The following is a 23,521-nucleotide window of genomic DNA, read 5'->3' as shown; positions in this document are numbered from 1 at the left end:
GCCTTTTGTTAACTTGGGCCTGTTAAGCAATAATTACACAGGGATTCCTAGAGCAGAAAGGGCACTTTATATGCTCAGGGTGTCAAATCGTTTCTTTCTTTTTTTATGGGAATAATATTGCACAGTGAACATGATTTGCATTTTGCGCGCATGCCATATATTGCATGCTCACTTTGCAATCTCTCATCATCCGCCAATGCCCCCCCCCCCCCTCTAATTCCCACCCCCAACCCGCGTTTCCCTGCCCCACCCCCACATCTATCGCTTATCTGTCCTTCCATCCTGCTCTGTTTGTTGATAAGCCGAGAGGCCATTGGCCAGCACACATGGTGCCCATGTGACACTTCAGCAACAGCCTGATGGCCAGATTGGAAGCCCCATGTATGTGTGTGTGTAATTGGAGGCCGGTTTGCGAGGAGGTCTGGCTACTGTAGCTTTTTTGTTCTCCCTAATCATGACCCCCACCCAAAACCCCTCAGTCCCCCATCATTTCCCGCCTCAATCCCCCGGGCTTGTCTTATTGCCTCGTCCCATCACTCACCCCCCATGCCAAACCACCAGCTTGTTTTTGGTACACATTGTCCCAGGTCGTAATCCTATTGTTTGTGATAATGCCCCCCCCCCCCCCCCCCCCCCAACACACACACACACATACACACACACCCACCATACCAGTCCATTTGACATTGCACTCTCTGGAAGAGAGGAAGAGATCTGCCGTTACTGGCTGTATTTATCACTGGCTCATTTGGCCTTTCAACTTGACATGTCACATTAAACGTGAACACATGAAACAAGTTTTGAAAAAAAAGTTGAACAGAGCCTTGAAAGTGATGCAAAGACAACTGATGATGTAAGGCACTAGAGCTGGATGGTGAGGGCAACTAACACACTCTACAGCCACTTCATTTAAACAAAAGATCCTAACCGTCTCTTCATATTACATGAAGTGCGGAGTGAAAAATGGTTTGCAGTTTTTAATCAAGCCTTTCATAACCTCCACATTTTTCCTCCCTTTCAGAGGGAAAGAGACAGGGTGAGGAGAGAACGCGGGAGGGGGGGGTGTTTACAGACAGATATTAAAATGAGCAAAGAAGGACTGAACACAGTAGGATTAGAGGTGCTGAGGTTGGGTTTTTTAATGGTATATGCTTGTGTGTTCACTGACACAGTCACAGCTATGGTATCTACAATGTGCGACCGGCCAACGTGCTGCTGCCAGTCCCATCACCACTCCTGGCTCTGGCCCCTCTCGGTCATGGAAGGGAAGTGGAGCGATGGGCGGCTGCTGGCGGCCCCTTCACAGATGGCTGCAGGTACAGCGCTACGCTTGGCTGATAACCAAAGGACTTCAAAGCTCAGACGAGCGCTCAAGCCCATTTCTGTCCAGAGCCAGGAGGCAAAAGGCACAGAGCAGAGAAAGGAGGCAGAAATAGGCAAGAACTGAGGTAGTCAAAAGAGTCAACAGGCATGAAAATGAGCAGCTTTAGCCCTTTCCTCTTCCTCTGACCGCTTTGTGAGCAATATTTGCTCTCATATTCTCACACAGTCATTCTCACCTAACCAGTCTCTGATTGTTTTTTTCTCTTCATCCACATGCTGTGTGTTTCTCATTATTCTATTAGCGTGAAAGCAGTTGTGATGACACATCTCCATGCTAAAGAAAATAATCAAAATATATTGTGACGGTCACTGTTACAGATAGCCACCCCTAAATCTGAAGTGCTTTTTTCCCCCCTTCATTTGGTTGAGATAACATTCACTAGACAGTAAACTAGCAAGTTAGACATCAAAAGAAGTAGGAGGTGGAAGTGACGAAATGTGCTGTATGAATCAGATCTCAGAGGTCTGAAATCCATATTTTATGAAATGTGGTAAAATGTCTTTGTAGGTATTTAATATTCACATGTATAGATAAAAAAGGATATCTTACTTACTACTGAAGGCTGAAAACTGAGCTTTGATGAGAATGTAAGGGATAATGTAGAGAGAGAGGGAGAGATGTTAATAAGCCATTGATTCAATCCAGTGGCTCCTCTAATAGCACTCCAATCTTGACATGAGAAAACACAGAATGTCCTAAGTGTAAGAAATATTTCTCCATAGCTGCAATACTGAATACTGCTGGGTGAACATCTCTGAAGACATTTAGTAACATTCAATTGCATCATAAGTGCATAAGTGCATGATTATGCAATGGCAGTTTGAGCATTTTTATCCAAATATTGTCAAATTTGGGACCTTCAGAAAGGTTTGAAGTAATGGTTAAACTGTTACTATCTCTTTAATGTCTTTCTGGAAGATTTGAAAAAAAGTGCTTAATCCGCCATCAGTTTTTATTTTAGCAGATTTATTGTGGGAAATGAAGAGCTTGCTTGAAGGCTTTTGAGCTCACAAAACGTAAGTAATACAGGAGTGGCTTATTATAATAAAGTTGGAGTATGCCTTCATGGTAAACTTTACTAAACAGCGTTCAGGAACAGAAAGTTCAGTTACATGTTTATATTTCTGCACCCGACTGTGTTGAAGCATAAAACACAGGCTTCACACCTCTTAGATCCACTCCTTACTTCAAAGCCTCCGCCACATCACGGCCAACCAGCAGCTCTGCCTGGCAGCCTTTTGAACTGACCCCTCCATTCAGCCTGAGAGACAGAGAGGGAGAGGGAGAATGGCAGTGAGATAGGGAGTGTCTATATATAGGGAGACAGAGATTGAAAAAGTAAGGCAGAACTGGAAGGAGGGAAACAGAGGAGTGGGGAGGAGAGATGAATACCTTCTTCTGGGTTTTGTGGGCCTCAGGGGCACTGCCAGAGGTCAGGGGGTGGTTTTGGAGAGGGAGGGAGAGAGGGTGGTGGTGGTGGTGGGGGTCACAGCTCTAAGAAGGATTTCGGTGGTGGCGACACTGGTGTTGGGGGTTGTGGATTCTCACCCCTCATCTCCTTTAACCTGTCTCCTTCTTACATCTGGGGATCAGCTCTGTCCGGCGAGGCGCCCCGTCTCCTCAGCTCCCCTGACGGAGCCCAGCAGCTGCTGACACACACACTAACATGCTTCCAGCCCTCCATCAATTTTAGAGAAGCTGACCCAGAAAAAGGCCAAAAGTTGACCTTTAGCTACAAGGACCTGTTCTCTTTCCTTCACTGCTCCAGAGTGTCCGGGCCAGGCCAGTTGTTTTTACCTCATTAGGCCTCTGTGAGACTGAGACAGTGTGGGAGTTCTGCATTCATAAGCATTAAACTTAGATGTTTGGACATAAACATGGTGACATTAAGAGGCATCCTTCTTCAGTTACATAAACCTTTGTCAGTTCCTTTATTTTAATAGCCAGGGTAAAAAAGCCATTCCAGTCATTCCAACAGAGCAGTAGTAACATTTCTATCTTTATTCACAGTAAAGCAACTTACAGTATGATGAATCATTATTTACTGACTTCCCACAGCTCATCTTTTCCATCTGCTTATCTCCATCACATTACTACAGAACTGAGAGTTTAGGGTCAGCATTTCAGACTACAGGAACAAATTCTCATGGATCTTGTTTCATGTTATTTAGTAGTTAGATCGTCTATTATTGCACAAGCAGTAATTCTCTTTTCTCCTTTCAAAAGGTGTTTACCTTTTAAAGCCAGTCAGTTGAAATGTGTACTTCCCGTACACGGCCACTCCGCAAGTGGGTGTTAAAGTGATGGTCAGAATAGCCATTTCCTGCCTGGTTTTGGCTGCTATTTGTGACTGTGAGGACACTGTAAATATAATCGGCTAAAGCCACAATTTTCACGCTGAATCAGACGCAGAGGGCTGAGTTGGCTCGCCATATTTATTACCTCAGCTCTGTGGCCAGAAGGACTGAACAGCCATGTTTACGACACACTGTCAGTTGGATTAAGGACACATATGCCTTGCTAAATTGGTATGTGAGCACGTGTTTGTGTGTGTGCTATAATCTTCCAAAAGCTGTTTGAAATATATAGCACGGTGGGCCTCTTTACTTTGTCAAAGGAGAGACAGAATGAGAGGGACATGCACTGTTAAGCACAGAAGGAGAGAGGGTTAAAAAGAAGAAGATGAAGACAGATTAAGAGATTAAAATTATTTAATAAGCGTGCATATGGATGAGTCACCTGCAGAATGAAGGCAGGAGTACATGTTGGGGCATTTTAGAGGGGAGAAAAAGGCATCTGTAGTTTAAATTAGTTTGATTTGTGGCCTAAAGGGGCAGCAGCTTCACACACCCTGCTGAAATATCACACACTTTTGTTGCCTGGGGAGGCATGTGCACCATCCCCAGCTCGTATTTGATTGCAAAGAGTATAGGGATGTGGTGGAGCGTACTCAGGGAGGTGGGGGGGAGCAAAAGGCCAACCACATGTGGGGGATATAAAGTGTACGAGCACTAATGTGAGCTGGATAGAAGTTGCGTGTTTCTTCCTCAGTTTCTTTTCTTTGAGCTAGTAAATCATGGTCTTCATGCATCACCATCATCAGTATTTATCATCATATCATCATCATCATCATCATCATCATCATCATCATCATCATCATCATCATCATCATATCAAACACACTGGCTGCCTATGTGTCACAACTCATTCATAAAATAGTCTGCATCATCCCAGTTTCAAGCAGACTACTTGCACCTGAGAGCTAAAAGCAATGACTATACCCTTTTTTTCTTTTTTTTACCAGCTCTACCTAAACAAATGAGTCATTGTCAGTCAAGTATATCATTTCCTGTCATCCCTCTTCTTCTTTTATTGTTTTTAAAGATATACATCTCTATCAGTTATACAGCTGTGTTTTGGAAATACAGAAGTGGTGGCCCTGCCTGTCTGTGATTTGTCCCTTGGCTGCCTGGTCAGGTTGGACTGGTTCCTCTGTTGCATGGGTTCATTGCTAGGTTTTTGAAGGGGTGGAGCATTATATTAATCCCCGTGGGTGTGTGTGTGTGTGTGTATGTGTGTGTGTGTGTGTGTATGTGTGTTTGTGTGTGTGTGTGCGTTTTGGGGTGGTGGTTTCATGCATGGTGTTACAGCATAGCTAAGATGTTAGTGGAGGGAGGATAGAGCACACGCATAAATTGTCATAACACATGGTGTGGAGTGTCAGAAAATGCACATCTGTGAGTGCACATCTGCTGTACTGACACGCACACACACACACACGCATACAGAGGGTTGAGTGTGTGCCGTTGTGGGCATCCTTGGTGGAGGTGAGCGTGGCAAGCAGGACGGGCATTATTCTAACTGTCTCTGTTCGATATTAATGCAGCAGCAGACTTTGACCCCTGAGTTTATGAACACACCCAAAACCAATGCTTAGTAGTCTGCTCCATGGGACAGGGCAGGGTGGCAGGGTGGGGCAATGATGCCATCTCCTCAAAACATTACCCAGAGCAGTGCTCCCTCCACCTTTTCCAGAGACAGTCATGGCCTTTTCTTTTAGTTATTAAAGCCTCTGTCTCTAACTTGCTCATTCTGACTTTGCACAATCTCTATGAAAAGTTTACCAACTGCAAGCAGCGTTCAGATCCCAAGAAGCGAAAGCCATCAACTCATTTAAACACTTTGAATGTGGTAATCACATTAGTGTGATTAATACAATTGTGAACCTCCACAAATTGAACACCTGCTTGCAATATATTAGTTTACTGTCATGCTCACGGGCAACAAACGCAAGTGTAATATGGGATCACACAAAATGAACATTGTGGTGGACTTAAAATTCTTTTGTTAATTTATCATTTGACAATATGATGTCATTTGTGTATCCAGGAAGAAGTTACCGTTAAAACCTTTTCAAATAAAAAAATGAAGACTTCCTGCTCTGGGCCCTTTGTCAAGTCAGCACGAGAGTGAATGACTAAACTGTTGATCACTGAGATAACCTGGCTCCTCGTGTTTGTGTATGCGGGCACGTGTGACAACATCAGCATCATCGTATTTCATTCTGCGTATGCGTGTCACCGTCTTTTGTTCTTCGCTTACTGAAAGCACAAACCTTTCAAAACCTCAGGTTGCAATACGCTGCAAGAGAGGCACACAGCACAAGGCCGCTGTTCATATTCACACTGAAACCTTTTTAGTCAGTAGGTCATAATACAGCACAATCGGCAAGCAACAAAACCCATTCTGCTCTGGCCCCTCTCAGATTGATTTGCCATTGCAGAATGTTTTCTTCCACATTGAGTGTTCTCCGCTGTTGTTTTTAATGTTGGATTCCTTGCCTTCAGTTCTCATATGTTGATCTCATTATAGTACATTGTGTCCAGCTGTCATTGTTGATCATAATGACTTTACTTCAACGGAAGTGTGGTGCAGTGGGGCGTTTTTCACTGTGTGTAAATGATAAGCACTATGGAGGGCGGCTGCTTATCAGGTGTGTGTCCCTGCATGGCCCTGCGTCGTGTTTGCAACTGTAGTCAAAGCAGCACAGCCTGATGCGTACAGTGGATCTCAATGGTAGTGCAGTCATGCCTTGAGTTCACAGGTGCCATTGGTTTATGGTTGACCACGTTTCCAGCTCAACCCTTCTCATTTTATGCTGCCACACATGGGACTTCTGCACTGAAAAAATAGTTTCTTCTTTTCTGTTCCACATACAACCTTTTACTTCTGCTGCAGCGAAGGCATTTATTACCAGACCTCTTTTTTTCTTTCTTTCTTTCTTTCTTTCTTTCTTTCTTTCTTTCTTTCTTTCTTTCTTTCTTTCTTTCTTTCTTTCTTTCTTTCTTTCTTTCTTTCTTTCTTTCTTTCTTTCTTTTTTCTTTCTTTCTTTCTTTCTTTCTCTCTTTCTTTCTTTCTTTCTTTCTTTTCCTTTCTTTCTTTCCTTCTTTCTCTGTGGGGAGGAAGTTGGGCGCTGTGCTTTGTACACTTGCTACACTCGTGATTTGATTAATAAGAAATCCAGCTCAAGCAGAGCCACTCTGCCTCCCCTCCTCCTCCTCCTCCTCATCTCCCGCTCCTCTCCTCCACCCTGTGCCTTGGTTCAGTGCCTGGTTAGGCTGACCTGGCAGTATAAACAAGTCAAATGTTTTTCTCACACCAGCCGTTTTATGACCACACTTACAACGTGAATAGCAGCCTCCTTATCTATTAACAGTTGCTCCGGGAAACCAGGTTTTTCAGCTTTACTTTAGATTAGAAACTCTGGCATTCACCGCATAAGTTATCATGGCTCAGGTAGAAGCTAAAAAAGTTAATAACAGTATTCATAGTCGTGTTTCACATCAATTGCTGTGAATGTGTGGAGCTGTGTGCACCTCTTTGTATCGGTGCTCTTGTGTGCACCCGCATGTGGCCATTTGTGTGATAATTTGTGTGTGTGTGTGTGTGTTCTCCCTTAAGTATCTAGGCATATACGTTTGAATGAGTGCTGGCTGAACCTGTTATCTCACAGCTAACACAACATGTTGTATCTGTGGCAGTCTGCTTCCAGGAAGGGGAGAGTTGAGGGAGTGTCACGTTTACAGCAGGCATGCTGCTGATTTACGAGCCAAGAAAGTCCTGTGTATGTCCGTCAAACAGCATTTATATTCGCCTTTTAGGATGTCCATATGCTGGATGGATATTTGTTCTCCTCTGCATGAGAGCAGAGAGAAATGGCAAGGAAGTTCCAACTGGTCAAATGCTGTGGTCAGGATGTGCATAAAGGCTGATAGAGCAGCAGCCTGCATGACAGTATCCCCCCGCGAGCTTGTCTGATGCATTATTCTATAAATAAGCAGGGATGAGAGAGCAAAAAAAGCAGACAGGATGGTCAATAGTGGCCATGGGTGAGAGTGAGAGAGAGAGACTATGCTGTGACAAGCTCCAGCTCCCCCACTGAGGGCAGAATCCAGGCATGAGGCTAGTCTACTCTGTATGGACAATATGTTCCTCTTCAGTTGTGCGCTCATTTCACTGTTGCGCTTAACTCCAAAGTCACTGTCACTGAAGTGTAAGATATACAAATATACAAATTGTTAACAAAAAATGAAAAAATGAGCAGAGAAACAAATGCAAATGTTCCCATACAGGGAAGGAGGACTCTTTGAATAGTTAGATGAACATTAAATACATATGAGTCATATGCTTTGGCCTTCACAGAGCAGTGCTACACAATGCTCAATGCAGAAACATTGAGGCTGTTCTGGAGGCTCACTGTAGCCCAACACCTTACCAAGACACTTGATGTTGCTTTCTGCTTGCATGTGTCTCCCATCTGTATGTGTCAGGTTGTTCAGAATTGGGTGGAGGTGGAGGCAAACACACACAAGCAGTAGTGAAGAGTGAGATAATGCTTTGTCTAGACAGCCAGAAGTCATTTCATTAGCCAGCGATTTGGCTCACCCCCCCACGCCCTCCAGTCCTGCAGACACTGGGATGTCCAGTAAAGAGACTGGGTCATCAGAGCGTCTCCATCGGTGTCGCTAGCCATTAGGCCTCAGGAAGTAGTCCAAATTTATCCAGGCCAGGGGACATCAACCAGACAGACCTGACTGCTGTCTCTGGATAGTCTCCTAGGTGACGGCTGGGGTCTTTGTACTGTATTTATCCACTCAGAAATTATGGCGCAGACTGAGCATGGAGCAGCTGCTCTCTGGGTATTGATTGATAAATATTTAAACTTATGAACCTGATGATGAATTTAGTTGATCACATTTTGTATAAAGTACAACATGATAACATTTGTATCTTATCTAGACCTGAAAATATTTAAGTTCTGTTTTGTCTAAAGCTCAGAACTTAAGTCACAGGCATGGATGAGTTGGATGACATCCAGGTTTTGTATTAAAAGACTATTTGTAATTACAAAGGACTACTTGGCAGGTTTGGTGGTGTCTGAAGGCGTCCTCATCAATACTCTCTGTCATGTTGTCAGCGGAGTATAAATGACGAGTTTAATAAAAGAGAGCAAACACAAGCAGGTCACAGGCGAGAATGTGAGGGCCACTTGTGGCCCCGCTCTCCACGTTCTATTCTCCTTCCCTCTCTTTCAGTCCGCCTCTCACCCTCGCATGGCATGCAGAACAGCCCTGATCCTCCCAAAAAGAAGATTAACAAACCCCTGACAGAGAAGTAATCTCTCTGAAAACATTGACTATTACCATTTCAACATGTTGCCTCTAAACAGTGGAAAATGCCTCTCTGGTATGCTTAATTGCAGTGTGTGGGACACAGTGTTCCTTTAGGTATGCTAAATGGAAAGCCTTGGCTACTGAAGGCATTCCACCATTGTAAATGAACAACAATGGACCTTTACAGTTTTGCACTTGGCATAGAGTTCAGAAATTCAAATAAACTACAAGAGGACATTTTCAAGGGAAGGTCTTTTTGCACTTTGTTGTTTCTGACAACAGAATAGAGCTTTTGCTCATTCAAATTTGAGATCATAAATATGTTTGAACTTCAGTTTGGGTGAGGACTGATTCATGAGCACTGGAGTCGCTTTCCCAATGAAATATAATTGGTCACATTGTTGCCTGTGTATGTTGTCATGAGATAACATTCCAGCCATTTGACCTCTTACTGTCGGTTCATTTAATTACTTATCTGTGTTCAACATGGGGATCTAAACTGCTGTTTTGTTTGTACAGCTTTTAGTTTTGTGGCAAAAACAGCAAAGCCAAATTTCTTAACAAATCAGGACGGAAGAGTTTCTTATGCATTTATAAACATTTTTGCTATAATTCAGACACTTCCCCAGTTTAGGGGAGCATGTGTAGCCTTCAGTTCATTGCACCATGTATGCAATATCAAGTGAACTTTTTGACCACTGACAGAGAGTCAATGAGTGACTAAGATCAGGGCTGAGGAGGAATTCATGTGATGCTAATGCAAAGAGCAGCTAGCCTCAATCTGGCCTTGTAAAACCCAGAGCTATCCATAATCATGCTGGCAGATATGTAATACTGGAATTTTCCATAAGAGGAACAGGCCGACTCTGTGTCCGTCCATCCATCTCTGTGTCCATCAGTCTGTTCCTGTGATTATCCTGTCAGGCTCTCTGTCACACACTGTTGATGCCGCTCTGTGACGCAACCCATCATTCAAATTATTTTTAGCGTAAAGTCCAGGCACAGGAATTAGTAATCCAAGGAGTGACATCTGGCCTTCGGAGCTTAAGTGATTAGCAGAGAGCCTTGCCCCTAATAGCCTAGCGGACGTTCTTCATTACCTCTCTGGACCAGCCATACAGAAGTGGACAAAAGGTGACAAGGCGTAGACACATATAGTAAAAAAAAAAAAAACAACTTCATCTTTATGACTATCCAGAGAACATGCACTGCACACACTTAAATATCTGTTATGGGAAGCATGGAGGTGCTACATCAGCTTAGAGTGAGCCCTCTAATGTGCAGTACAGCTCCAATCCTGCAGCATTAGGGCTAAGACCAGATGACCATGGAGATAACTAGTAAGTCCAAGCAAGGCCAGAGAAAAGACTAAAATAAAAGAAAAAAAGAAAGAAAAAAAAAGAAGGAGGACGAGAGGTCAGGAGAGTTAAAACACAAATGAAGCAAATTATAGTGGAGGGCTGCCAGCTTCTCACTCAATTAATCATCATCGCCACTCAGAGGGCTAATAATGACAAAGTGACCAGGCATGTCCCCTCCTCTCTGCTTTCTGTCGGCAGAATAGAACCCACAATTATGGAAGTCCTCTCTTCTTGGAGGGAAATGGTCCTCTAATTATCTTTGAATAAGAACAAAACTTTCTCAGCATTTAAGATCTCTATTAGACACACAAAAGCAGATTTTTTTTTATTTTTCCAGCCGCAAAACCAAGTTTAAGGGCTGTTTGCCTGCATGGGTTGTTGTTCGTGTTTACGTGAACACTGCGACTGTAACATTCTTTGAATCATGAATCAGTTGATCAACAGCGAGGCCTAATTGTGTGTGGGCGTTGGCGTGGCCAGGTGGAAGCTCTTAGTTTGTTAGCAGTAAACTAATTTGGGGTTTACTGGAAACTGTTTAAACATAGCATTACTACAAGTCTCATATAATCTTCTTTCTGCTGTAATAATCATTTCAATGCTACAAACAACCTTGTTTGCAAGGGAGAGAGATAAAGAAAGGGACTATTTTTGGGCAGTTGTTTGCTTGGAGAAGCTTTTGCTTATTCTGAGGCAGCTTGTTCCCAGGAGTTTAGAGCACAGCCTTGCTGCAGTTTTGCTTTTGTTTTGTTGTCTTCAGGATCTGTGGTTGAGAGGGAGTTCGGTGCCCCTCTCCTTTTTCATAGTTGTTTGAAAGACATTTCTTCCGCCACCTTCCTTGAAATGAGTAATTGTGTACCAATAAATGCAAGGGCTGGGTATGTATACCAGGGAAGGAAATTGCAATCATTCCTAAAGACATTTTTGCAGGCCATTTTTTTGTGTCAAGCTTGTGTTGCTCTGCTGTTCCTGTGGAGCGTCCCATGAAAGGTTATTCTTTTAGTATTCACTCAGCCTATTTACTTTGCTGCAGATGGGAACAGTGGGGAAATGGCATTTCCTCTGCATGAAGCAGTGGTTTGCAAAAGCACCACTCAATCTAAACCTGCTTATCTTTCTGCTAAACATTCTGGCTTTTAATTTTGTTTTGTAACAATATCAAACATCTGTTTCCCACCAGTTTTCATAATGTAGTATTTGAACTACTGCAAAAATACTAAATGCTGGTTTTACTTAGAAACAATTTAATGTCAAAGAAACAAGTGATTGATGATATTTTGACTGTTATTTAACTCCTGTTCCTTTACTGTGATGTTGTAGAGTTCAAGAGGTTATGGTGCTGATGCATCAACATATATGCTTGGTGTTTTAATGACCTGCTCTGACCCAAGCTGTCTTTATTTAAAGCTTCTGGCTACCACTCATGTTTCAGACACTCTCAAATTCCTAACCTCTCACTTTCATTCCCCTCCTGTCCTCTTTGCCCCTCCCCTCTGTTCCCCTCTTGTCACAGGTATGGCCTCGCAAGTGCAAGTGTTCTCCCCTCACACTCTCCAGTCAAGTGCCTTCTTTAGCGTGAAGAAACTGAAGGTGGAGCAGAGTTGTAACTGGGATATGACAGGGTACGGCACACACAGCAAAGTCTACAGCCACAACAGCAGTAAGAACGTGTCGGCCACCAGTGGCCCCCTGGGCATCAACAGCTCCCTGCAGGTCGCCAGCTCCACCCTACCCTACGAGCAGGCACTCATCTTCCCAGCCAGCACGGGCCACATTGTGGTCGCCTCAGCCAGCAGCACTTCAGGGGCCGTGGGGTCTCTGCTGGGCAGCGGGGGTGGAGGTAGCAGCAGCAACAGCAGTGGTGGTGGAGGTTGCGGCGGCAGCGGTGTTGGTGGCGGGGTTGGTGTTCACAACCTGACACGCCGCAGCACGGTCAGTCTCCTGGACACCTACCAGCGATGCGGGCTTAAACGCAAGAGTGAGGAGCTTGACAACAACAGCAGTGTGCACATCATCGAGGAGCACGGCCCACCGATGATCCAAAACGGAGCAGCCAGTGGAGCCACGGTGGCCACTGTGGCCACCGCCACCTCCACGGCAACATCCAAAAACAGCGGCTCTAACAGTGAGGGGGATTACCAGCTGGTGCAGCATGAGGTGCTCTGCTCCATGACCAACACATATGAAGTGCTGGAATTCTTGGGACGAGGAACCTTTGGACAGGTGGTTAAGTGCTGGAAGAGGGGCACCAACGAGATTGTGGCGATCAAGATCTTAAAAAACCACCCGTCGTATGCACGGCAGGGTCAGATCGAGGTCAGCATCCTGGCACGTCTCAGCACGGAGAGTGCAGATGACTACAACTTCGTGAGGGCCTACGAGTGCTTCCAGCACAAGAACCACACGTGCCTGGTATTTGAGATGCTGGAGCAGAACCTGTACGACTTCCTAAAGCAGAACAAGTTCAGCCCTCTGCCACTCAAATACATCAGACCCGTGCTACAGCAGGTGGCTACAGCGCTAATGAAACTGAAGAGCCTGGGCCTGATCCATGCTGACCTGAAGCCAGAGAACATCATGCTTGTGGATCCATCTCGACAGCCCTACAGGGTCAAAGTCATCGACTTTGGCTCAGCCAGCCATGTGTCTAAAGCTGTCTGCTCCACTTATCTACAGTCCAGATACTACAGGTAAGAGCTGCATATTTGACATCGTAAACAGTTTAATAAATGGTTATGTAAGACTTCATTGAGATGTTTTACGTAACATTGCAGATGCAAAGAAATATGTCTCTCAGTGTGTTCCTGTTTGTTCTGTTTGGACGATCATTGTGTTTTCTGCATCTTGTTTGATTTATCCCCGCTTTGATAGGAATGTTTTCATAGTTGAGCTGATTATTTGGCCAAATACTCAGATTTGCTGCCAAACATATGAGCTGCTGCTGAAGTCCTCTCTTTACTGATTCTTCCTTTATTGTTAGCTAGTTTACCTCTCTTCCAAGGTATAGGATGTTAAACTCCAAGGCTTTCTCTATAACCAGCTGCTTATAGGGTTAACTATGATAAAACCAGCATGTTTTAATGTTACCTTGAAGATTATTGAAAGCCTGTTTATCCTTATTTATCATAACCTGGTAAGGCTCTGGTGGAAGCACAGGAAATATTTGATTCAATGACATATTTTTGTGTCATTGAAAGGTTCAGGAAAGAGTGTTTTTCCTGTCTTTTAATGGAGGTTTCTGAAAAGATCTCAGAGAAACTCCCTCATTAAAGAGGGGCACCTATCATGTGAGGTGGCAGTGTGCCCACAGGCCTCTATTCACCCTGCTGCTCCCCAGACGCATGGACCCTCAGCCCCCCATCACCATGGATGGCTCCCATTTCCCCTGGGGTAGAGATGAGGGGTCAGCCTGAGTTCTCCTGTAATATGTGCCTGTAATCCACACCAGTGGGCCCTGCATTAGAACCAGATGACTTTCTGGGAAGGCCTTTCTTTCTTCTCCTAGAACTTCTTACACAGTCTGTTTCGCCCATAGCAAACAAGTGTGTTTAGGTTTCAGCAGAGGCAGCGCTGGGGGGGTGGGGGGGCTGTGAGAGGAATAAAACAGCGTCCATGTCTCGCACAGAGAGAAGCTTTGTTTGGGTCTCCGGCCTGGTGCCGGGGCTGAGGGGAAGAACAGGTGTGTGAGCCATGGTACCGCACACGTATACACACACCCACACACATATACCCACACACACATGCCAGGTGGTGGCTCTGCAAGTGTGCATAGTGCAGATTCTATCAAGAGAAGTTTGTGGTCCCCAGCTCGGTGGATACTGTTGTTAGCTCTTCAAATATGCTTCACTGAAGATCACTAACAGGAAGGAGGCAAGGCTTACAGAGAGAACAGCTATGGGAACTGTATTCACAACATTAAAAGTGTGAAGTGTGTTTATTTAAGCTTTAGTCTTATTTTGAATTTTATTTTATAAGAATCAGATTTATTGCTAAGTAAGTTTTCACATACAAGGAAGTTGTTTTGGTGTAGTGGTGCATAACAATCAAAAAATAGAAGGTGAGAGAAAAAAAGTGAGAAAAATACAACTGTCACAAGTGGTATAAATATATACGAACCATATGTTCTATATGAAGAGAGCTGTAGAGTTTAAAAACAATAATGTACAAGATATTGACTGGAATGTACAAATGTTCACAGTATTAACAGTATATGAGAGTGCAATAATACAAAGAATACAATTGCATTAATGTAGAGTGCCATATTAGATGTGATGATGTGTAGTGACTATGAGTGGGCTAGAGCCCATGATAGTGGGGGGTCCTGGATCTTGTTAGTGAGGGCAGCTGCAGTTGGGAAGAAACTGTTCTTGCGGTGTGGGGTTTTGGTCAAGCTAGAACTTCAGCCTCTTGCTAGAAAGGAATGTTTGAAAAAGTTTATGTGATTATTTTACCTGCTTGCCTGAGGTTCCTGGAGGCCTGCAGGTCCTGGAGGGATAGCAGATTGCAGCCAGTCACCCTCTCAGCACAGTGAATGATACACTGCCCTTGTCCTTGGCAGGTATAAAGCACTTCTCCCCAACCGCCTCCTAAACCTTCAGTATATAAAGTTCTCTGTATGGGAATTGCATGGCACATGTCAATGGGGCAGCGCTGTTATATCAGTTTAAGTAGCTCATCCTGAAGTAAACATCACTTGTAGCCTGTTGTTGTTGCTCCTGGGCTTTAGGTCAACAAGCAGGCCATAAAATGTTCCTGTTTGTTTTCTGGGGGAGTGACGAGTGGAGGAGAGCAGCGAGATCATCCCTTCATTTCCTCTTGGCAGCAGAGGAGGGGAGAGAAAGGGCTGACATTGACCAGAAAATGATCCACCAGCTACCAAAAACTAGACCAGGGACTTAGTGACCCTGGTTTGAGGTGTTGGGAGTGGTGTATATATGTGTGTGTATGGTTTTTTTTCTGTTGAAAGCCTTACTGCTTGATGTCATACACATACAGGACATAGTGTCAACAAGAGTGTGTATGCATTACTGGGATTTACTGTGAGAAATGAGGCAAGTCTCACAATTCAATTCAAAGAATGAGCTCATGGGAGATGAGCACTACAGTTGTCTCAACATCGCACGAGGTTTGGGCAGCAAACAAACCTTGCTGTGGGTAGAGTTCAGTGTGAGTTCAAAAGCTTAGACGAGAACATCAAACCATCTTTGATGATTTCAGATGAGGAGATAGCCGGATAGTTTCTGTGGCAGGCGGTACCTTTACAGGATAGAGATTACATACAGGTGTGATTTGCTAGCTCCAGCTGGCTGGCTTTATGTTACTCTATGTCCCTCTCAATAGCAAAAACTTCCCCCTTGTCGTCTTCTTTGATTCCTGCTAAATTAAATATTTGCGTCTTTGTCTTAGTGCACTTAAGTCTTTCTCAACAAACCTTCTTTTTGATTGATGAGGTGAAAATACACGAGACGGAGATAATGATGAGGAGGAATCGTGAGAGTAACATGTTTGTCTTTTCCCCCTTTTTTTCAGTCTTTTCATATAGACGAGACTGAAGGAAGAGTCATTTTTAAACACGTTGCACACATTACACCATTATCGCTGGCTTTTGCTTCCATCCATTAGGTGGGAATTTCTTACCCTTCACACACAGCTGTTCACATTTTGGGTGTCATAGATGCCGTTGACGTTGTATGTGCTGTAAGTGCCTTGCAAATGAGTTATGGATTTTCCACAAGGTTGACTCATGCAAATAAAACACCAGTATTCAAGGTAAACAAGTGATGTGCTATTTGCGAGAACAGCTCACAGGGTGCTTAGAGTTTCAACTTTGTTCGCTTCAGTGCCTGGCGAGTACAGGCTCATGTAGCCGAGCTCATCTATCTTTGTCAAATAGAACTGTCTGTAGCATTTCTACACTTGGCTCTACTGTAGCTGAATGCAGACAGTCATACTACAACTATTAAAGTGTGATATTACCTTCCACCTTCTACCTTGCATTCTCCTTCAGTGTTTATCCCAGCCTTAATTATTTGGAGGTGTTTACATCCTGGTTACATCAACCTGTGACCTTACAGTGATCCTACATGATCCTACATCTTTTATTTCTACCTTCCTCTCCCCTCCTCTTCTTTCCTGCCACCCCCACCCTTGCCTATAGCTAATGATATAACAGGTAAGCCGGCTAGTCAAGCTTACCCTGTGCCAGATAAAGGGATTATTGTCTCGTCCCAGTTGGGCATGTTTGTCCTATTTATCTCATCGGGTAATGACCATGAGATGGGTGGAATGCAGTGAGACATTATTTAAGTTTATGTTAAGTTTCCTGAGGCAGTGCAGCTGGCAGGAGTCGGCCCCGTGGAGGCTGCAGGTCTCAAAAGGATCTCTTATAGGTCTGTATGGGCGTAGAGATTAAGCTGGAGCATACAACATAACTTATTACATTACAAACTGCTGCTGACTGGGGTCATCAAATTTGAAACCTGGGCCCAAACTGATATTATTCTTCAAGGGTCAGTTCATCCAAAGTACAAATATATGTGTTTATATTTTTTTGCTTACCTGTAGTCATATCCATAGCAGAAAACAATGGAGATTAATGTAATTTGGTGCTCACAATTTGGTGATTATTACTCTGGATAATCCATGCAGTTTGTTATCAGCAGTTTGGTGGAAAGTAGTTCCAAAGATAGCCGTTTACAACCAGATGATGTGGGGATCACTGTGTCTAGAAAGAGATGTTGCCCTCTGTTGTATGAACCAATAAAATTCCAGTTACCCCCATTGTGTTTATGGGGTGGATCCATTCCACCCCATTGTGTGATATCTCAAAACACAGGCGAATAAAATCAAAACTATCTGCATGATAAGGAACCATGAAGCAAGAAAACATATTTTTATTTGCATGGCATTTTTTTAATTGCTCCCTGTGTGTCGGTTAGATTGTGATAAATGTCTGAATTCGCTCATGCTCTCCCTCATCATGTGGAGAGGTTTTTCTTTCAGTGGCAGTTGTACAGAGGTGTTCCTCGCTGCTGCAAAAAACAGAGACGGGGAAAGAGACAGAGCAATTTCCTCTAATAATTACACATCTTAATATTAATAACCCTGAACCTGGCCCGAGCCTGGAGCGGTTACGCACATACTGTTCATGTTAGTACCTGCCAGTTTGTTACGTGTTACTTCACATGCACACATTACAAACTTTATACACATGCGGTCATGAGCAACATATATGTGGTGCATCAGAGCTTGAGGAATTAGTTTATTAGACACCGCGGGTGAAATGAAATGAAAGTCAACAGCGTTTGAGAGGGAGGAATGTGCTGATGTCACCAGTAATCTGAAGTGGCCAGTGTCTGTGTACTCTTAGTGCTATCAGCGTGAAGCTAAAGGCCTCTGGCAGAAGATATCTTAACGCATCCAGATGGAAACTTCACGAAAAGCTCATATTTTGGAGCTCTCTGCATTTTCTCCTCATTCTACTTTTAGGGCTCATATCCTTACTCATGTTGGCAGTAAAGATGGATACAGCTGATGCTAGAGAAGGATTTTTGACACCCCCCAGGCTTACTGTATGCCATAGCCTTAATAACTGTTGAAATATGTATCTGTCTCCATCAGGAGTGGTGCAGTCACCCTCAGACTGAGGCGGCTGAGTGTAAGACGAGCCTCTGCCCCACCTGTCTATCTGTCTCTCTATCTGTTGTTAGCGACGCACAGCCAGACAGACAGGGCAGGCGTTCCAGCACATTTACCCTGCCTCCGTGTGAAACATCAAGGGGTGTTTTAATGAATGAGGTTGCTATTAGTTACTGTTCTGTGAAGCGTGCGTTAGAGTGTACGTGTGTATGTGCCAGGGAGGGAGAGAATTATAGGTAAACGGCAGGATCAGGTTGCTACAGAGGAAAGATGAACTGGAAAAAGGACGGAAAGGCAGATCCGCTCAGTGGAGGCGGAGCCGTTAATAGTGCAGGTGTTGTTTACGTGAGGATTCTCAAGAAAGTGTCTGGAAGCGGGGAGGAGAAATGGGGGAGAAGACAGTAAAGGGATGGAGGTGCGGGTGTGTGGAAGGTCGTTGTTTTGCATTCCTCGCCAGTACCTGGAACAGCACTCTCATTCCCCCCAAGCAGTGGCAGATTATTACTAATGCAGATGAGCTTTCATTAGGTTCAGCCTCACTGGGTGGCTGCTGTGGCATGTTGTTACTTTTTTTGCTGACTTTTTGGTCGGTTTGCTTTTTATTTAGCTTTATACTTCCAGCCCGCGACCACTGAGGGCCAGCGCCATCCTGTTGTTGTTGACTGCTGAAATCATTGGCTATTATCAGGAACTGGCGTATAAAAAAAGACCACTAAAATGATAATTACTGCTCCCTGTATTCACTACTGTGTTTTTTATGACAGTCATAACACCTTGGTATGCATGACAGAATCCTAATAACCTGTTTCTCATTTATAATTTGCCTCTGGGCGGCTCCTCCATGTGTCTCCACAGAGCAGCCAGCAAGCAGGAGACAAGTAACAGCTAAGCTAATTAACTACCGGTAGTCAAGCATATGCATCGGAACATATATAGTAGTCAGCTGCTCGCAGTCATTTTGGCAAATAATGAACGAGAATCATTTCAGTCATAAGGAAAAATGTGAACTTTGACACCTAATTGATGGATATAGTTAGTACACATTGACAGGCTGCACAGGTGTTTGTGTGAGTGTGTGTGGTGTATGCGCCCCTGCTAGTGTGGGACTGTGTGCTCCTACGATAAGACGGAGCTTTCTGAGTTTCACCACATTGTTTCATCCTGGCTACTTGTCTTTGTTCTCCCTCGCAGTTCAATTTCCATACATTTCCCAGGATATTAAGCTGACGGAAATTAAGCTGCCTTGATAAAACTCAGCGAGCCGCCCACTCAAGCTCACTAAGGCTGCAATCTCTCTGCTCTATATTGATTGGCTTATTCGAAACAGGATTTTTCCACACCTAAGCTTTTGAGGTGGTTAGCAAATGCTGGCAGCGCAGACATAAGAACTTGTTCAACCTTACAGGTGTAGAGTTGCTGCATAACACAGCAGGCTGATAAAAAAAATAAAATTAAAAAAATCACAAAGATGAATGTCATAAAAATATCCAGACTCGTCTATAGGGTTACACCTGCAGAACAATGGCAAATGTTCTTCTCACTTAAGGTTGAAAATCATTAACCAGACAGGTGATATTACTCACAGCAGCAGTTGTATATTAATTTTCCTTCATGTCCCGGATTTGTCTTTCCTTTCTCGATTCACGCAATGATGGGTTGGCAGGGCGATGGCTGCCATCAGCAGCTGACTGGCACAGGTGCCCCCAGGTCTAAATAAATCATGAGGCCCCCTGCTGACCCCCCCACCACCATTCCTCTATGCCCACCATCCCTCCGCAGGGAGCTCCAGAAAGGGGGTAGCCCCCACCGCCGCCTCAGTTCCTTCCCGCCCTCTTTCCCTTCCCCCCCCCCCCCCCCCCCCCCCTCACCTCTTCCATCCACTTACATGAATATTTAAAACCTAACACTGGAAAATATGCAGCAAGGGCAGAAGAGGCTTGCTAAAAAAGAAGATAAGAAAAAAAGGGGAAAAAAGAAAGAAAGAATTTTGGGCCCTCTGAATTCCCCAATTTAAGGCAGGTCATGGGAGTATTTATGAAAATGCAGAGTTATAAAGACAGGGTGAAAAAAGACAGACTCTTAACAACCGTCAGAAAGAGAGACAAACAGGGGGCAGGAGAGACACCGAGACAGACTGATCCAAGCTATAGCTGTCCAGCTGAGGAGACGATTGGGGGGGGGATTTGGGAGGCCAAGCAGGGACCTGCAAATTGGCTCCATGTTGGCTGTGTGTGTGTGTGTGTGTGTGTGTGTGTGTGTGTGTGTGTGTGTGTGTGTGTGTGTGTGTGTGTGTGTGTGTGTGTGTGTGTGTGACACTGACTGCCACTGTGACAGAGAATGCCTGGTGTGCAGAGGCCCATGCAGGCTCCCATGAAGTTTTCAACAGAACAAAACAGATGCATTTGTTTTCTCAATTGGAGGAATTTGCTAATGTGCATATACCAGGGTAAATAGTTTGGCTAATTTGCAGCAGGCAAGTGGGCAGAGCTCTCCGTCGCTCAGCCAGCCAGCTGGGGCCCCTGTATTGAGAGAAAAGGAGGCTTTGATGGCCCCCCCCCAACCATCACTCTCCATCTCCTTATTTAGTTTCATCCGTGGCTCAACACAATAACTTGATTTTTCTCAACCTAATGTTTTAATACATTTATCTGCTTATTTTATGTCACGTCTCATCCCTCTTTTTTTATAAATGTGTTCATAGCGTTTGATGGAAGATGTTCGACAGCCTAGTTAAACATAGCTCATATTCATGGTGACAGTTGTCGCTCTATAAAAATGTTGCTATTTTTCATTGCAGATGGCAGAATTGAATGAGGCTCTGTTCTTACCACAGGGGCTATTTTCAACACCACTCATAAAGTCATAAAGCAACACTGCGATGTGACTTTTAGATACCAGATATTAATGTCACTCTTTGCTCACGTTTATGATCGTCAGATATTGAAATTGATATGTTTCTTCATCACAGTGGAAGGAATGGCAAAAACAACATTTGATCTCATGTTTGAAGATGTAATACATTTTAGTCATAGTTTAATGGAAAACCAACTGAAACTGTGTCAATTTACCTTGGATAGAGTATGTTTTTCTTTTTTCTTTTTTTTACCATTTAAGCCATTTATGGGTCAGCCAAAGGTTATGACATGACATTTATCAACACAAAGGACCTGATGCAAGTGTCTGTTAGCATCATGAAGTAGTCTGGGGTGAAGCACCATGCAGCAACCTTGTGTAGAAATCATAAGAAAAGGCTGTTTCCTCACAATGTACGTCAGCATCATCATTCTTTTTTTGACCTTGTGTCTCAGTGAACTCCTCACATATAGAGTCTCTAAGGACTTCTGAGGATGAGCCAAAGGAGCTTTTCATAAAAAAATGTGTTTTGGAATATAAAGGCCACTCAAGATTCTGCTGAAGCAATAGGCAAGTCATAAAACAGCTCTGAAGCAAATCCTATTTCGCCCAAGCTTGATAAATAATTTAAAGTGACTAATAGCGCCTTGTGACAGAGAATGTATCGTTCTGGTGTATCAGATTGCGGTGGTTTCGGCTTGAGGCGTAATTTGTTTGGAAAAATAATTACTTCTGTTTTGGATCCTGGTTAAATATTAAAAGGGTTAGCATTAGGAATGGGGCAGCGTCCAAGGGTGTTTTAGTCTACTTGTGGGCAAACCTGTTCCTCTAGGCATCATGGCTGCAGACAGGCTTCAGATAGAGGGGGGGAAACAGCATTATTTTATTGCTAAGTTCAAACTACTACATTGCCAAATTTCACAAGAAAGAGTAATGCAAACTAATGAATTTTCTCTGTGTGCTTGGCCACCGAGCTTTGAAGACTAATCCCAGTGTTTTATGAGTGAGGAGCGTCGGATTGTCTGCTGAGATCAGCTGGTTATTGAGTGCACAAGCTGGGAGGCACCAAAGAGCATTAAGACACTATATATCAACCCACAGAGGAAACAAACAAAAAAACGCATGTTCCAGTTCACATCCTCAAACCACCTAATAGCTCTGCCCCCCGACTCATTTAAAGCGTATTGGAACATGCTTGCACATGTATGCACATATAGAGTACCAGTCAAATATTTCGACACACCTTCCCGCTCCGATACAAGTGCCATTTAATGTGGCACCAGGTGTGCCCCCACTAGCTATCACTGAGCTGAGAGAACATGGCATCTCGGCGTGTGTTATCAGCGTGAACTGGACATAACTCACATCACCCCTTTAAACACAGCAGGGACATTAGTGAGACAGCAACACCAACACACAGTCTTTCATTACAGCCAGAATCTATATAACATCAAACAGATGGCTTCTCTTTAAACAAAGACAGTCTTGTTGTTCTTGTACCCAGTGAAAGAGAATTACATGCATTTTTCCCACTCTGTGGTTCCTTTTATGATGTTATTTCCATATACACACTCTAGCTTCAAGCAGATTCTATCTACCATCAACATACATACCATCCTTGAAACAGACTCTGTAATTTCATAGGTCATTCATCAACAGTTTGCTTTCACTTCTCACACTAATCAAGAGCAACTGAAGCTTGCATGAAAGTGGTTACAGAAGGTTTTCTGTAGGTATGCCATTGCAGGCTTGGACCTCCTAAACAGAAATCAAGGCTCAATGTATATCACACGAATCCATTAACCAGAAACCCTGGATACTGCACAAGCTTTGAACATGCAAATAAACTACAGTGTGATGCTGTCATTTGAGCAGGAAAAGCATTTAACATCTGTGACTTAATAAAGTGTCCTTGAATTCCTTAAAAGTGTATTCAAATCTTTTGTCAGTTTGTTTTGTCTTGTGTTTTCATCGAAATGAATGAAGAACATTTTGCACACATCATTCCACGTCAGTTCTAAAAAGAGTCTCTCTGTTGCGGTTGTCGACATGGCAACCAAGGCTCTTATTCCAAAATTGTTCATTCCCTCTGAAGGTGCAACACCTGAACTAGACCAGAGCGGTTTTGATGTGCCTGCCTGCCCCAACCGACAGCTGTGTACTTTAGGGACAGGGAGGGCCCTTGAGCCACACTCTCATCTCGCTATTGCTATTGTTTGCCCAGGTGGGCTAGGACGCCCTGTCCCCCGCCCCCCTGCCCTCCCCTCTCGCTCTCTCTGCCTAGCTCTCCTTCTCCTCCCTCTCTCTTTCACTATCTCATTCACTCTCCCTCTTTCGCTCTCGAACTCTTCCTCTTTCTCCCTCGCTCCTCTCTGTCTTTGTTCCACAGGGACCTGTGGTCCAACTGAAGCTCTCGGTTACACAAAGAAATCCAAATTGGCTTTCATCTACAGCCTGTTACCAGCTGTGTACATTGTGTGTTTGTGCTCCCTCACAGGGTAAAAAAAGTATAGATTTTACCAATGACAATATTATTATTATTGGTTTTGAGTCATAAATCTCCTTAAAGAAATGCATGCTCCTCTTGCAACTCCAGAATTGGTTTCTAATTTGTT

The 23,521-nt window shown here is 43.9% G+C and overlaps 1 protein-coding gene across 5 annotated transcripts in view; it reads left to right on the top strand.

Moving 5' to 3' along the window:
- The window catches only part of hipk2 (homeodomain interacting protein kinase 2), a 72,760-nt gene that overhangs the window by 4,901 nt on the left and 44,338 nt on the right, over positions 1–23,521 (top strand). For all 5 annotated transcript variants that reach the window (XM_062420069.1, XM_062420068.1, XM_062420066.1 and 2 more), the window contains exon 2: positions 11,929–13,105. In XM_062420069.1, the coding sequence (XP_062276053.1) occupies positions 11,929–13,105 (1,177 nt within the window). The remainder of the gene's footprint in view (positions 1–11,928; positions 13,106–23,521) is intronic.

Source organism: Scomber scombrus, chromosome 6 (assembly GCF_963691925.1).
Source record: "Scomber scombrus chromosome 6, fScoSco1.1, whole genome shotgun sequence".
Classification (NCBI taxonomy): Eukaryota; Metazoa; Chordata; class Actinopteri; order Scombriformes; family Scombridae; genus Scomber; species Scomber scombrus.
This window is presented reverse-complemented; position numbering and strand designations above follow the sequence as displayed.